This window comes from Salmo salar, chromosome ssa23 (assembly GCF_905237065.1).
Source record: "Salmo salar chromosome ssa23, Ssal_v3.1, whole genome shotgun sequence".
In the NCBI taxonomy this organism is placed as follows: Eukaryota; Metazoa; Chordata; class Actinopteri; order Salmoniformes; family Salmonidae; genus Salmo; species Salmo salar.
The window spans coordinates 4,093,083-4,107,025 of record NC_059464.1 but is presented as its reverse complement, the minus strand read 5'-3'; the positions used below and the strand labels follow the sequence as shown (position 1 = coordinate 4,107,025).

Below are 13,943 nucleotides of genomic sequence, written 5' to 3'. Positions count from 1 at the left end.
TGCCTTTTCGATGTCTGTTTTTGTAAAGGGGCGATCTAGTTCATTTCGGTCTTCCTGTGTGAGGTGCGGTAGCTCAATAGTAGACAGAAATGTGTCCATCATTGCTGGTTCTGTTCCATCAGAAGTGTATCACTTAGAATAGTATTGTTTAAATGAATCATTCATCTCTTCCAGGTTGTGAGATACTTGACCGTTCTGTGTTTCAATAGAGTTGATGGTTCTCCTCAGCTTTTATCTGCCAGGCTAAGACTGTTTTCCCCCCCAATTCATAATATATCTTTGCATAGTTCTAAGAACAGACTTTTCAATCAGGTTGCTTTAGTTGAGGATCTATCCAGATACGGATCCAGACAAAAATTTGTCGCCCCCAACTAAGAGTGTTCCCTGAAATTCCACTTCCTTGAGGAATATATATATTGAATAAAAATATGCTCATCATAGTTAGGTGCATATACATTAAGGTCCAAGATTCAGAATACATTCTGCCATGGACCACTACATAACTTCCCAGTGGATCAATAACTGTTTTCATTACACAGAAGGGTAAATTATTATTCATCAACACAGCTACTCCGTGTCTTTGTGTTATATGAAGAAGCAAAGACATGTCCTACCCATTCCCTCTAAAATGTATTTTCTGCCCCTGTTTGATGTGTTTCTTGTATAAAACGCAGCATCAGTCTTTAGTTTTTTCAAGTACATAAGGACTCGCTTTCGTTTAACAGGACCGTTCAGTCCATTAACGTTTAATGATGTATGATTTACCATCTTAGCCATATTGTTCACTCAATATATTAATGCAAATGTCAAAAGTATGTCCAATAATGGTGTCTATTGGCTATTTTCAATGAGCCTGTAGTCAAACTCATTATAAAGCGAAGGTCTCTCACAAAACAGTACTGTAATATAAAGTAAAGCAAACAAACAATTCCCCTCCTTCCCCCCAGCGCTGTTCTTGAACGCGCCCAGCACAAATCCCACCAAATTAAAAATAAGACGTCATGGCTTAGCCATATAAAAAGGTCTAACAAATCATATTGATGCCTCTGAGGACCATGCCTGTCCCAAATAACTTAAAAACCAATGTCACTCTGGTAAAAACAAAGTTGTTTTTTTATGGATATTGGGATCTTACCTCATTGATCTGTCAGTAAACTATAGTATAATCCAGCAAAGCAGTCCTACCGGTTATGCAAGCAATAAGGCAGGCTAGTTGGACACAGCCCAGCAAGCAGTGAAATTAACCCAGTCCGCTATCCAATCAACAATGTCCTGAGCTGGTCGCCTGCAGTCTGCGGAGAAAAGCTGAGACTTCTTTGGGCGTTTTCAAGAATCTTCTCTGTCCGCCATGTTTGATTCTCACCGTTGCAGGTTGAAGCAGCGCAAAGGGAAAGTTATTTTTTCACCTGGTCGAATTCCTTTCTGCGTTTGACCATCCCGGGACTCATGTCTGGAAATAATTGAATCGCCTCCCCATTGTGTAAGATCACTCCTATCTCCTTGAAATGTTCGGCCACGGTTCTGAGAACTTTCTCTGTCCTGGTACCTCAGGAACCGAACGAGGAAGGGTCACGGGTTCTGATCAGGGGATGGGCGAGTGACCTGTGTGCCCGTTTAATAACCAGGGGTTCAGGTAAAATGTTCTTTTCCCAGTAGGGAGGGGATAATGGCAGCAGAGAAATCAATGGTGTCTGTCCCCTCAGCCCTCGTGGAGGCCGAAAATTCGCCTACTATAGGTCTTCCAAATGGTCGACATTATTCATCAGGTATTCGTTTTTGCGCAGTTTCTGTAGTTCTGTCCCCATTCCCTCTAGCTTGTCCTCAGCAGTGGTAATGAGCTCTTCAGCTTCTTCCATTCGTGATCCAAGCGTGTTGGTAGTCGTTGTCAAACCTGAGATGGCGTTTTGGATTTCAGCCTGCTGAGATGGAGCAGCTGAACTCAGACGATTCCAACTTAAAATGTGTTGTGAGGGAGCCATTGCCTTCGTTGATCACTTTGAGGATGTGAGCAAGCCTTGGGTTTCCGATGAGGCCATGGTCAGAGGTTCTTTCTCCATCTTTTGTTGGTCAGTTTCGGTGGTACCCTTGCCTTTTTTTTTTTGTCTTGTAGTCATATCAGCACTCTTGGCTTCAGTGTAGACATAAGTATGGGTGCATTTTAAGGATACGTTTGTTAAAGATTTATCGGGAGCTCTCGTCACGCTTCACGTGCCCCCACATCACTATCCTTAACCTGTTGGGTCTAGGGGGCAGCATTTGCACGTCTGGATAAAAAAAATGTACCCGATTTAATCTGGTTACTAATCCTACCCAGTAACTAGAATATGCATATACTTATTATATATGGATAGAAAACACTCTAAAGTTTCCAAAACTGTTTGAATGGTGTCTGTGAGTATAACAGAACTCATTTGGCAGGCAAAACCCTGAGACATTTTCTGACAGGAAGTGGATACCTGATGTGTTGTATTGACTTTAAACCTATCCCATTGAAAAACACAGGGGTTTAGGAATATTTTGGCACTTCCTATTGCTTCCACTAGATGTCACCAGCCTTTACAAAGTGTTTTGAGTCTTCTGGAGGGAGATCTGACCGAACAAGAGCCATGGAACGGTGATGTCCCATTAGACACCTGGCGCGCTAGTTCATGTTGGGTACCCTCGTTCCAATACGTTATAAAAGAGTATGCATTCGTCCACCTTGAATATTATTCATGTTCTGGTTAAAAAGGCCCTAATGATTTATGCTATACAACGTTTGACATGTTTGAACGAACGGAAATATATTTTTTCCCCTCGTTCATGACGAGAAGTCCGGCTGGCTTACATCATGTGCTAACGAGACGGAGATTTTTGGACATAAATGATGAGCTTTTTTGAACAAAACTACATTCGTTATGGACCTGTGATACCTGGAAGTGACATCTGATGAAGAGAATCAAAGGTAATGGATTATTTACATAGTATTTTCGATTTTAGATCTCCCCAACATGACGTCTAGTCTGTATCGCAACGCGTATTTTTCTGGGCGCAGTGCTCAGATTATTGCAAAGTGTGATTTCCCAGTAAGGTTATTTTTAAATCTGGCAAGTTGATTGCGTTCAAGAGATGTAAATCTATAATTCTTTAAATGACAATATAATATTTTACCAATGTTTTCTAATTTTAATTATTTAATTTCTGACGCTGACTTGACTGCCGGTTATTGGAGGGAAACGATTTCCTCAACATCAATGCCATAGTAAAACGCTGTTTTTGTATATAAATATGAACTTGATAGAACTAAAAATGCATGCATTGTCTAACATAATGTCCTAGGAGTGTCATCTGATGGAGATTGTAAAAGGTTAGTGCATCATTTTAGCTGGTTTTATGGTTTTGGTGACCCTGTCTTTGACTTGACAAAACATTACACACAACTCTTGTAAATGTACTGTCCTAACATACTCTAAATTTATGCTTTCGCCGTAAAACCTTTTTGAAATCGTAAAACGTGGTTAGATTAAGGAGATGTTTATCTTTCAAATGGTGTAACATAGTTGTATTTTTGAAAAATTTGAATTTTGACATTTATTTGGATTCAAATTTGCCGCTCTTGAAATGCACCTGCTGTTGATGGAGTGCACCACGGGTGGCACGCTAGCGTCCCACCTAGCCCCAAGAGGTTAAGTAGCTTTAGAGGGGGACATTTATAGGGCAGACATTTTGACAACAAACAATGTGCTATAGGGTTGTTAGGTTCAATGTCCTAGGTCAGCCATTTTGAACTCCTGAGGAATGCAGATTTTTTTTTCTGGATAATTAGGCTGATTTAGTATCTCAGAGCTGTCAAAGCTCCTTCCATAACTAGCTATTCTCTGGCTCTTCACACTCTTTGGCTTGGAAAAGAAGACAGGCACAGAGTATACAATGTGAATCGTTGTCTCACAAACTGTGTATACCAAGTTAAACAAGATATAAAAACAGACAAAAGAAGTTGAATCAATTTAACCAAATCAATCTCCCCCCATCTATCTTAACTAAAATGTCATCATATTGGGGGAAAATGGTTACCTGACGACTCATGATGAATTTAATTCCGGTGCTGTACAGATGGCTCAATACCTTATAAATCAAATTGTATTTGTCACATGCGCCTAATATAAACAGGTGAAGACCTTACAATGAAATGCTTACTTACAAGCCCTTAACCTGTTATGGATAGGGGGCAGTATTTTCACGTCCGGATAAAAAACGTACCCGATTTAATCTGATTATTACTCCTGCCCAGAAACTAGAATATGCATATAATTATTAGCTTTGGATAGAAAACACTCCAAAGTTTCTAAAACTGTTTGAATGGTGTCTGTGAGTATAACAGAACTCATTTGGCAGGCCAAAACCTGAGAAGATTCCTTACAGGAAGTGCGCTCTCTGACCATTTCTTGGCCTTCTACACTCTTTATTGAAAACTGAGGATCTCTGCTGTAACGTGACACTTCATACGGCTCCCATAGGCTCTCAGAAGGCGGCAAAAAGCTGAATGATGTCTTTGCAGGCCCAGGCTGAAAAACAGTAGCGCATTTAGATAGTGGTCGATCTGAGAACCATGAGACTGAGGGGCGTGCACGAGGCGACACCATGTTTTTATTCTTTCGTCTTTGAACGAAAACAATGACTCCCGGTCTGAATATTATCGCTTTTTTACGAGAAAAATAGCATAAAAATTGATTTTAAACAGCGGTTGACATGCTTCGAAGTACGGTAATGGAATATTTTGAAAAATTTTTTTGGTCACGAAACGCATCGGGCACGTAACCCTTCGGATAGTGTCTTGAACACACAACAAAAATCCCGCTATTTGGATATAACTATGGATTATTTGGAACCAAACCAACATTTATTATTGAAGTAGAAGTCCCGGGAGTGCATTCTGACGAAGAACAACAAAGGTAATCCAATTTTTCTTATAGTAAATCTGAGTTTGGTGAGGGTCAAACTTGGTGGGTGTCAAAATAGCTAGCCTGTGATGGCGAGCTATCTACTCAGAATATTGCAAAATGTGCTTTCACCGAAAAGCTATTTTAAAATCGGACACCTCGATTGCATAAAGGAGTTCTGTATCTATAATTCTTAAAATAATTGTTATGTTTTTTGTGAGTAATTTAGTAAATTCACCGGAAGTGTTCGGTGGGAATGCTAGTTCTGAACGTCACATGCTAATGTAAAAAGCTGTTTTTTGATATAAATATGAACTTGATTGAACAAAACATGCATGTATTGTATAACATAATGTCCTAGGCGTGTCATCTGATGAAGATCAAAGGTTAGTGCTGCATTTAGCTGTGGTTTTGTTTTTTGTGACATTATATGCTAGCTTGAAAAATGGGTGTCTGATTATTTCTGGCTGGGTACTCTGCTGACATAATCTAATGTTTTGCTTTCGCTGTAAAGCCTTTTTTGAAATCGGACAGTGTGGTTAGATAAAGGAGAGTCTTGTCTTTAAAATGGTGTAAAATAGTCATACGTTTGAAAAATTGAAGTTTTTGGATTTGAGGAATTTGTAATTTGCGCCACGCCCATCATTGGATATTGGAGCAGGTGTTCCGCTAGCGGAACGTCTAGATGTATTAACTAACAACGCAGTTAAGAAAAGACCTAAAAAAAATTAAAAAGTAAGAGATAGGCATAACAAATAATTAAAGAGCAACAGTAAATAACAGCGGGGCTATATACAGGGGGTACCGGTACAGAGTCAATGTGCAGCTGCACCGGTGGAGGTAATATGTACATGTAGATAGAGTTATTAAAGTGACTATGCATAGATAATAACAGAGAGTAACAGCAGCATAGAAGGGGGGGGGGGGGGCAATGCAAATAGTCTGGGTAGCCATTTGATTAGCTGTATGGGATTATTATGGCTTGGGGGTAGAACATGTTTAGAAGCCTGTTGGACCTAGACTTGGCGCTAGACTTGGCACCCTCTTCACGACTGTCTTGGTGTGCTTGGACCATGTTAGTTTGTTGGTGATGTGGACACCAAGGAACTTCAATACTCTCAACCTGCTCCACTACAGCCCGTTGATGAGAATGGTGGCGTGCTTGGTCCTCCTTTTCCTGTAGTCCACAATCATCTTTGTCTTGATCACGTTGAGGTAGAGGTTGTAGTCCTTACACCACACGGTCAGGTCTCTGACCTCCTCCCTATAGGCTGTCTCATCCTTCTCAGTGATCAGGCCTACCACTGTTGTGTCATCAGCAAACTTAATGATGGTGTTGGAGTCGTGCCTGGCCGTGCAGTCATGAGAGAACAGAGAGTACAGGAGGGGACTGAGCACGCACCCCTGTGTTGAGCATCAACGTGGCGGATGTGTTGTTACCTACCCTTACCACCTGGGGGTGGCCTGTCAGGAAGTCCAGGATCCAGTTGCAGAGGGAGGTGTTTAGTCCCAGGGTCCTTAGCTTAGTGATGAGCTTTGAGGGCACTATGGTGTTGAACACTGAGCTGTAGTCAATGAAAAGCATTCTCACATAAGTGTTCCTTTTGTCCAGGTGGGAAAGGGCAGTGTGGAGTGCAATAGAGATTGCATCATCTGTGGATCTGTTGGTGCGGTATGCAAATTGGAGTGGGACTAGGGTTTCTGGGATAATGGCGTTCATGTGAGTCATTACCAACCTTTCAAAGCACTTCATGGTTACAGACGCGAGTGCTACAATTCGGTAATAATTGAGGCAGGTTACCTTAGTGTTCTTGGGCACAGGGACTATGGTGGTCTGCTTGAAACATGTTGGTATTACAGACTCAGACAGGGAGAGGTTCAAAATGTCAGTGAAGACACTTGCCAGTTGGTCAGCGCATGCTCGGAGTACACGTCCTGGTAATCCATCTGAAGAAATGCTAGTGGGCGTGGCGTTAGACCAAATCGATGTGGATGGCTAGTCAGGCTAGGAAAATGGTTGTTCAGTTGTAAGACACTGCGGCTGCACTGCACTGCAACCCCTCTTATGCTACTGCTACTCTGTTCATCATATATGCATAGTCACTTTAACTATACATTCATGTACATACTACCTCAATCAGCCTGACTAACCGGTGTCTGTATGTAGACTCGCTACTTTTATAGCCTCGCTACTGTATATAGCCTGTCTTCTTACTGTTTTATTTCTTTACCTACCCATTGTTCACTTAATACCTTTTTTGCACTATTGGTTAGAGCCTGTAAGTAAGCATTTCACTGTAAGGTGAACACCTGTTGTATTCGGCGCATGTGACAAATAAACTTTGATTTGCCATTCCGGCTCGACAGCCATCTGCCCAGTCAGACAGGAAGTAATGTGGAAAGGGGCAATAATTTAATTTGTGAGTTAAGTGCGTCAGGGAGTTCTTCTCCATTTCTTCCCCCGCTGTACGTGCCTTTGAAGTGAGTGAGTCACGATCATCGTTTTACTTTGTCAGAGCCCAGAGAGAGAGCATTATGAGTCCCCTGTAGCCATTCTCTCTCCCTCCAAAACAATAGGAAATGACCAGCTCTATATCCTGTGGACCGCACCATCTCTTTCAACTGCTTATTGGAGGGGGTGTGAGGTAGTCTATGGAAAATACCACTTTGCCATTAAAAACAGCCCATCTCCATCGTCATGTGGAAAACCCTGGCACTAGCTCTTTATTTCCTTCCATCACTGTAAAAAGGAGACATACATCAACAAGAACAAATAAGGCTTGTTATGCAACAGAGACAGGCCAAAGATAACATACTGTACGTGTTGGAATGGAAAGGGAGCGAGAGAGGCAGAAAGACAGCGAACGAGAGGAAAAAGTAAAAAAACAATGAACAACTACATGGATGAAATGCAGAGGACATGGTGTCTTTGAAGACCACCCAGTGGAATTTAAGGTGGGGGGGGTCAATGTCACATACGCACCAATGCTCTGACAATGACCTGCTTCTTTATTTAAACACCATAAAAATAAACACATACACTGCTGCGCTCAGAACTCACAGCCAAGACAGCACAACATACATATCACACACACACACACACACACCAGACTAGAACTTTCCTGAACTCTCTGAGCATCAGAAATATTATATTTCAGACTGGAGAATTTGTTTGCCAACAAACACAGATGTGTTTTTATTTTCTTAGTGTACAGTAATTGAATCACTGCTGAATATCAGGACATATAAATACATCTTGTGATGTGCAAAAAAATATTTTAAGTTATGATCAACTCAAAAGGAGCATTGTTTAGGGCAGTAGACTGATGTGACTAAAGAAAGTGGCAACACATCCAGGGTAAACAAGGAGGGAGTCTGCCCCTCCGTCGCCCCACATACACCATGACGCCTGGCCCCCAGAGGATGTGTCCTTAAGGGAGACCAGGGAAGGTCAGGTATCTCGCAAACACACACACACACACATCCTGGCAGTCTCCGGCTCTTGGCCCATAAATATCAGGGCTGTTGCAATGGATTAAATATGACATTTTAGTCATTTAGCAGACGCTAAAGTAGCGACTTCAAGTAGCGAGTGCATAAATGTTCATACTTTTTTCTTACTGTGTGTTAGGGAATGGGGCTGGAGGCTGGGTGAGGGCTGGACGGGGGCGCCACAGGAGAGAGCTGTGCCCTCAGCTGTTGTGTGGAGGAGACTGGAAGGGAACTACAACAAGACTGTAGTAGACCTCAGTGAGATTATCATACATTCTCACACACACAAACTTTGTGCTGGCAGACCCCATTCGCCTCAACACCTCGCTTTCTAATTTGTTATTTCTTTCTCTTTTGTGGCTAACTTCATTACTATCATCCAAAGACCACTGTCTCTGTAGCGCTCCTCCTCTCCCTCCACTGACACACATTATAATGTAAGTATTTACAATCCAATGGGTAAAAAAAGTACATGTGAAAGTAATATTCTCGTGAATAGTTTTAGCGAACATCTTGAGCGCCTTACTCTTGGCTAACACTTCAAACCAACAGTTAAACTGCAGTAACGAAACATGTTCACTTAGTCTGTATGCCTCCCCTTGTTAGGACTCAATATCAAGGACAAACTAAAGTACTGCCTTATTCTCCACTCTGCTCTGTGTCATTGGGCTGCTTCAAAGCGGCCATTTTGTTGTCCAAATGAGCTAACACAAGCCGCTCCTGTCCCTTTAAAACCGAGAGCCCTGGAGCTGTGGAGGATTTTCCTCTAGCCCCGAGCTCAGACCACTCCAACTCACTAACCTCTGCCACCAGCCCTGCTCCTATTCAAGGCCAGAGAGAAAAACAGACTCGGACCACAAACTCCTTTGGTTTTAAATTCAGCCCACATTACATTTCCTTCAACTTGAATTGCTTTCATACCATTTAAATCTGCGAGGCACGCAAGGACCTGGAGCTGCGCAACTCTCTTGCTGTACAAAGCCCCTCTTGTCCTGTTTAGCCCCGATCAGTAGGAGAGGAGAGCGGCCCAGACGGCCAAACAAGCATGTCTTCATGCTCTTCCAACTAACATATCAGGACAGAAAGTGGATCCAGCGTGGCCGCACTGCACAGGCCCCAGCCAGGAAAATACAGAGCTAGCCTCAGAGTCTGCCTGTCTAGAAAGGAGAGGCAGAGGTATCCAGCATGTCTGCCTGCTTGCTTGGCTAGCTGCTTCACTGCCTGGCAGACTGATTGGCTGCCAGTCTTGACAAACATCTGTTCTTGCTGTTCCAGATAGGCCCAGAGGCTTCAGATGTGTCTGTGTTGCAGACAGGGCTGTTTCTTTGCAGCAGTACAGGCTATTGTTTTTATCATGCCCCTTGTGGGTTTAGAATTTCCACTCCCTCACTTTCCCTGTGTACAACTCCCTAACCATTACCCCTCTGCCCCCTCCTTCCTTTGGCCTGGAGCAGTGTATGAGGCAGCAGATCAAGAAAGGGAGGGGGAGCCTTGTGTCCCCTGATTTTGGGCCTTTACTTCTAGCCAAGTCTGAGAGGAAGAGGAGGATGGAGGGTTTTCAATTATTCCCAAAAAACAGTATGGCCCTATAAATTCCATTTTATTTTTTACCTGATTCCATTTAGTTTAGCAAATTTTGTTTAGTTTTCCTCATTCTGTCAGGTTCACTCTAAAAAAAAAATTGTTTTAAAAAGCACACTAATACTTTTTATTTTGACAAAAAGCACACTAATACTTTTTATTTTGACAAAAACCACATCAGGAGACCACTCATGATATTCTGCCAGGCATAGGCTACTTTGTAGTTAACATGTAATTGATAAGATTTTTGGGAAAGCCTTTCCATCTCTACCAGAAGAAGCTTATTATTAGCATCATCGTTAACCACAACACAAAGGGCACGCTCACACACACACACACACACACAGGCATTCCTGTGCCTTTTCAGAAAGTTGCAGGAAAATACAAATCACTGAGGCATTTTCTTCATGTCTTATGATTAAATTGGGCAAAAATTAATGCATTTTCTAATAAGTTCAATACATTTAGTTGATGTCGTACTAAGTTCAATAAAAAAAATGAATGAATTCCATTTCAATGTCTGGATTCTGTGATTTTATATGGCCCTACAACTGTTCAAGCAGTGACCAGAGCGAGAACATGTGCCTTTGCCCAGCAGATGTAACATGTCACAGCTAGGTGGCTCACAGCTTAGAGACCCAGTGAAACTCTGACCTCCAGGGTAGTAAACTAAAATGTTACTGACCAACCAAAACACTGGTGGTTGGAATTGGCCATGGGGCAGAAAATAAAAAGACACTCAAATCAACTGTACTCTACCTGGCTGCCTTCTGTAAGTTTGGGTCCTACTAGTGCCAACTGTTGCCAAACTAATCGTTCATTCTTCTTCTGCCATTGGCCAAGTGTGCTCTGGCCCAAGCCGTATGGCACCAAACATTCCAGAACAATGACACTCTCTAGGAAGAATCCAAATTAGAACGTTGTCGTCATGGAACACATTGTGCCAACATGGAGGACAGTTTTCTGAGAATAGCTGACTCAGCTCTGACCTGGTCTTGCCCTTAAGATGTAGCTGTGACCTTAATCAAAACATTCACCAGTCACTTAGACTTACCAACATTTTATCGGTGGTCTGGTACTATTTTCAGCCACTTCCCCACCCTACCTTCCTGGTAGAGCCCGACCACCACAATCCACCTGGCGCTTAGCCACCAGTCCATCTTACAAGTGCGGAACAGAACAAAAATCCCACCTTCCCATTTAGACCTATAAATCCACCCAGGACAGCCCTGGGAGAGCCCTGACCCAGCTTGACCGACCAACCATTAGGCCTACCCTACTCTCAGCCAGAGCATGTGAGCGGAATTGAGCTGGAGTGCACACAATTTGACTGGAGCGAGTTTCCCCCCCAAAGGCTGGAGCTTCGGCCTTCTCGCCCGCTCCAATAGAGCTCACTGCCCGGCCCGTAGATTATAGAACTAAAATTACTCACATTGTAACAAAGTATTTACAAACAAATATCTGATCTCTTAAAAGTTTTGTTCATTTTTGTTATATTATCTACACATCTCTATCAAGGAAAAGCCTTCAGGACTACTTATAGAAATATATATATTTTTTTAAAACAACTCTGCATCCCTGTCTAGCCTGGCAAAAGTGGCCCCAAAAGCGTCCCCAGTGGCCCTGCAAGCACAGAGAGGATAATCTCCACTGCTGGCCTGCTCTCCAGACACCATCGCATGAGCCTGAAGCCACAGACAGTGTTTCTAAAAGTGAATTCAAAAGGCACTGTAGACAGAGCCTAATTAGGAAATGTTCGTAAAATATTTAATTCTAAGTAAGTCACAGCCTATAAGCGCAATTTCCAGAATATAATGATTTAATACAACAAAACGTAGTTTAAATGCTGGGCGCTTAATGTTCCTACCAGCTTAGTGTCACACTCGCAAATGCTTCACAATGTATTTATTTGTAGGCTATAGCCTTGAAATAATAACAATAATATAGCCTAAATAATTCATTTTCGTTCCTTCTTAGGCCACCCGTCTGGCTCCTGACCTACTTAGTGTTTATATGCCGTTTAATACAACATGTAGCCTATTTTAAATGAGCGCTTGTTACCATCACCTTCTCATGTTGTTTATTAAAATACTTCTTATTCAAATCATATGGTTAAGTTTCAATAATTCAAAAGTAAATGGAATGTCCAGGTAGACACAAAAATAGATGGGTGTTGGTTAAATGGTGATTTTAAATGGAGTGAATTTTGAGTGGGAGTTTGTATTTTTCTGTGAGCAAGGAGCTTACTTTTTTTTAAGCGTATTATTTCTATTTTACCCCTTTTTCTCTCCAATTTCATGATATCCAATTGGTAGTTAGTCTTGTCTGTACAGGAGTTGCAGCGATGGAACTCGGGAGAGGCGAAGGTCGAAAGCCATGTGTCCTCTGAAACACAACCCTGCCAAGCCGCACTGCTTCTTGACACACTGCTTGCTTAACCCGGAAGCCAGCCACCCCAATGTGTCGGAGGAAACACCATACAACTGGCGACCGAAGTCAGCGTGCATGCGCCCGGCCCACCACAAGGAGTCGCAACAATGCGATGGGACAAGGACATCCTGGCCAGCCAAACCCTCCCCTAACCCGGATGACACTGGGCCAATTGTGCGCTGCTCATGGGTCTCCTGGTCGTGGCCGGCTGCAATACAGCCCGGGATCGAACCCAGGTCTGTTGTAACGCCTCTAGCGCCACGATGCAGTGCCTTAAACCGCTGCGCCACTCGGAAGGCCGCAAGGAGCGTTTTTTAGAGGAGCAGTTGGAAAGGACTTGAGCTGGAGCGGTGTGCAAGCATACTTCTCTGCTCTCAGCAGACTGACCGTTAGGCCTACCCTACTCTCAGCATAAACACCCAGGGGACTAGCCGGGCCATGATTACACTCCCACCCCCTGGGATCTAGGACCGCTATAACAGAAGGCAAGGTTCAGGCTCAAGTGACGCTATCAGATCACTCCCCCCTCTCACATTCCCCTACTGGTTTGATATCAAAGAGGGCTTCAAACAGATTGTTTTATCCAAGCCTGCCGTGGTAGTGCTGTAGTAAGTGGTAATCACATCCCTCTGTGCGGTGAGGACCCAGAGATTAAAATCAGCCTTTTGTCCCAACTGAGCCACTAACATTAAATTATTAAAATGCACTGGATGCTTTCAAGTTGGCAATACACTGTTCAAGGGCCATCCAGGCATGTTTGTGGTATGCACATGGTACTCACTGGGCAAATAGCGGGCCTTTTCAAAGACCCTGTGGAGCAAACAAGCTGTTCATAAACATTTCCCAAACACCTTAATCTTAAAGTAGCTACTATAATATTTATCAAATACTGATCAGATGATAACAGTGGGTAAAAGTAAAAAACTTTCAATGTGCTGGTCCCGCTTTACAAAAAGCATCTTAAGGCCAAGTTTATCGCTAGAACATTCATTAGGAGCGTCGTTAAATCTCTGAGCGGTTTCCCAAAACAATCGTTATTGTCACACTTGAAAACGTTCATATTCTAAACGCCAGCCTCAGACCACTCGTACAACAGCTAAGTGTGTTGGATTCTTTTGTGATATCCGCTACACATAGAAGATCATGGTTTATTTGTCTATACGTGTGACCGCCGACAACGTCAGGACATTTTTTACAAAACATTTAAGTTGCCAATGTCTTTGCAACAAACAAGCAATGTTTAAAAATATGCTTCAAATGAAAACCAAGATGACTGCATGAAAATATAAATAGTAGGATCAAAAATCACAATAGTATTGGTCACATACACATGGTTAGCAGATGTTAATGTGAGTGTAGTGAAATGCTTGTGCTTCTAGTTCCAACAGTGCAGTAATATCTAACAATTCCCAACAACTACCTAATACACACAAATCTAAAGGAGTGAATGAGAATATGTACATAAGTGTATGTATGAGCGATGGCCGAGCGGCATAGGCAAGGTGCAGTAGATGGTATAAA

General features: G+C 42.6%; 1 protein-coding gene across 5 annotated transcripts in view; it reads right to left on the bottom strand.

The window, feature by feature from the left end:
• LOC106583953 (WW domain-containing transcription regulator protein 1) overlaps positions 1 to 13,943 on the bottom strand; it is a 95,591-nt gene that overhangs the window by 62,391 nt on the left and 19,257 nt on the right. Inside the window, exon 1 of one of the 5 annotated variants that reach the window (XM_014168668.2) lies at positions 9,333 to 9,494. The exons of the other annotated variants lie outside the window; for them this stretch is intronic. Coding sequence (XP_014024143.2) covers positions 9,333 to 9,466 — 134 coding nt within the window. The 5' untranslated portion in view covers positions 9,467 to 9,494. Of the gene's footprint in view, positions 1 to 9,332; positions 9,495 to 13,943 lie in introns of those variants that run through there. 5 annotated transcript variants of the gene reach the window in all.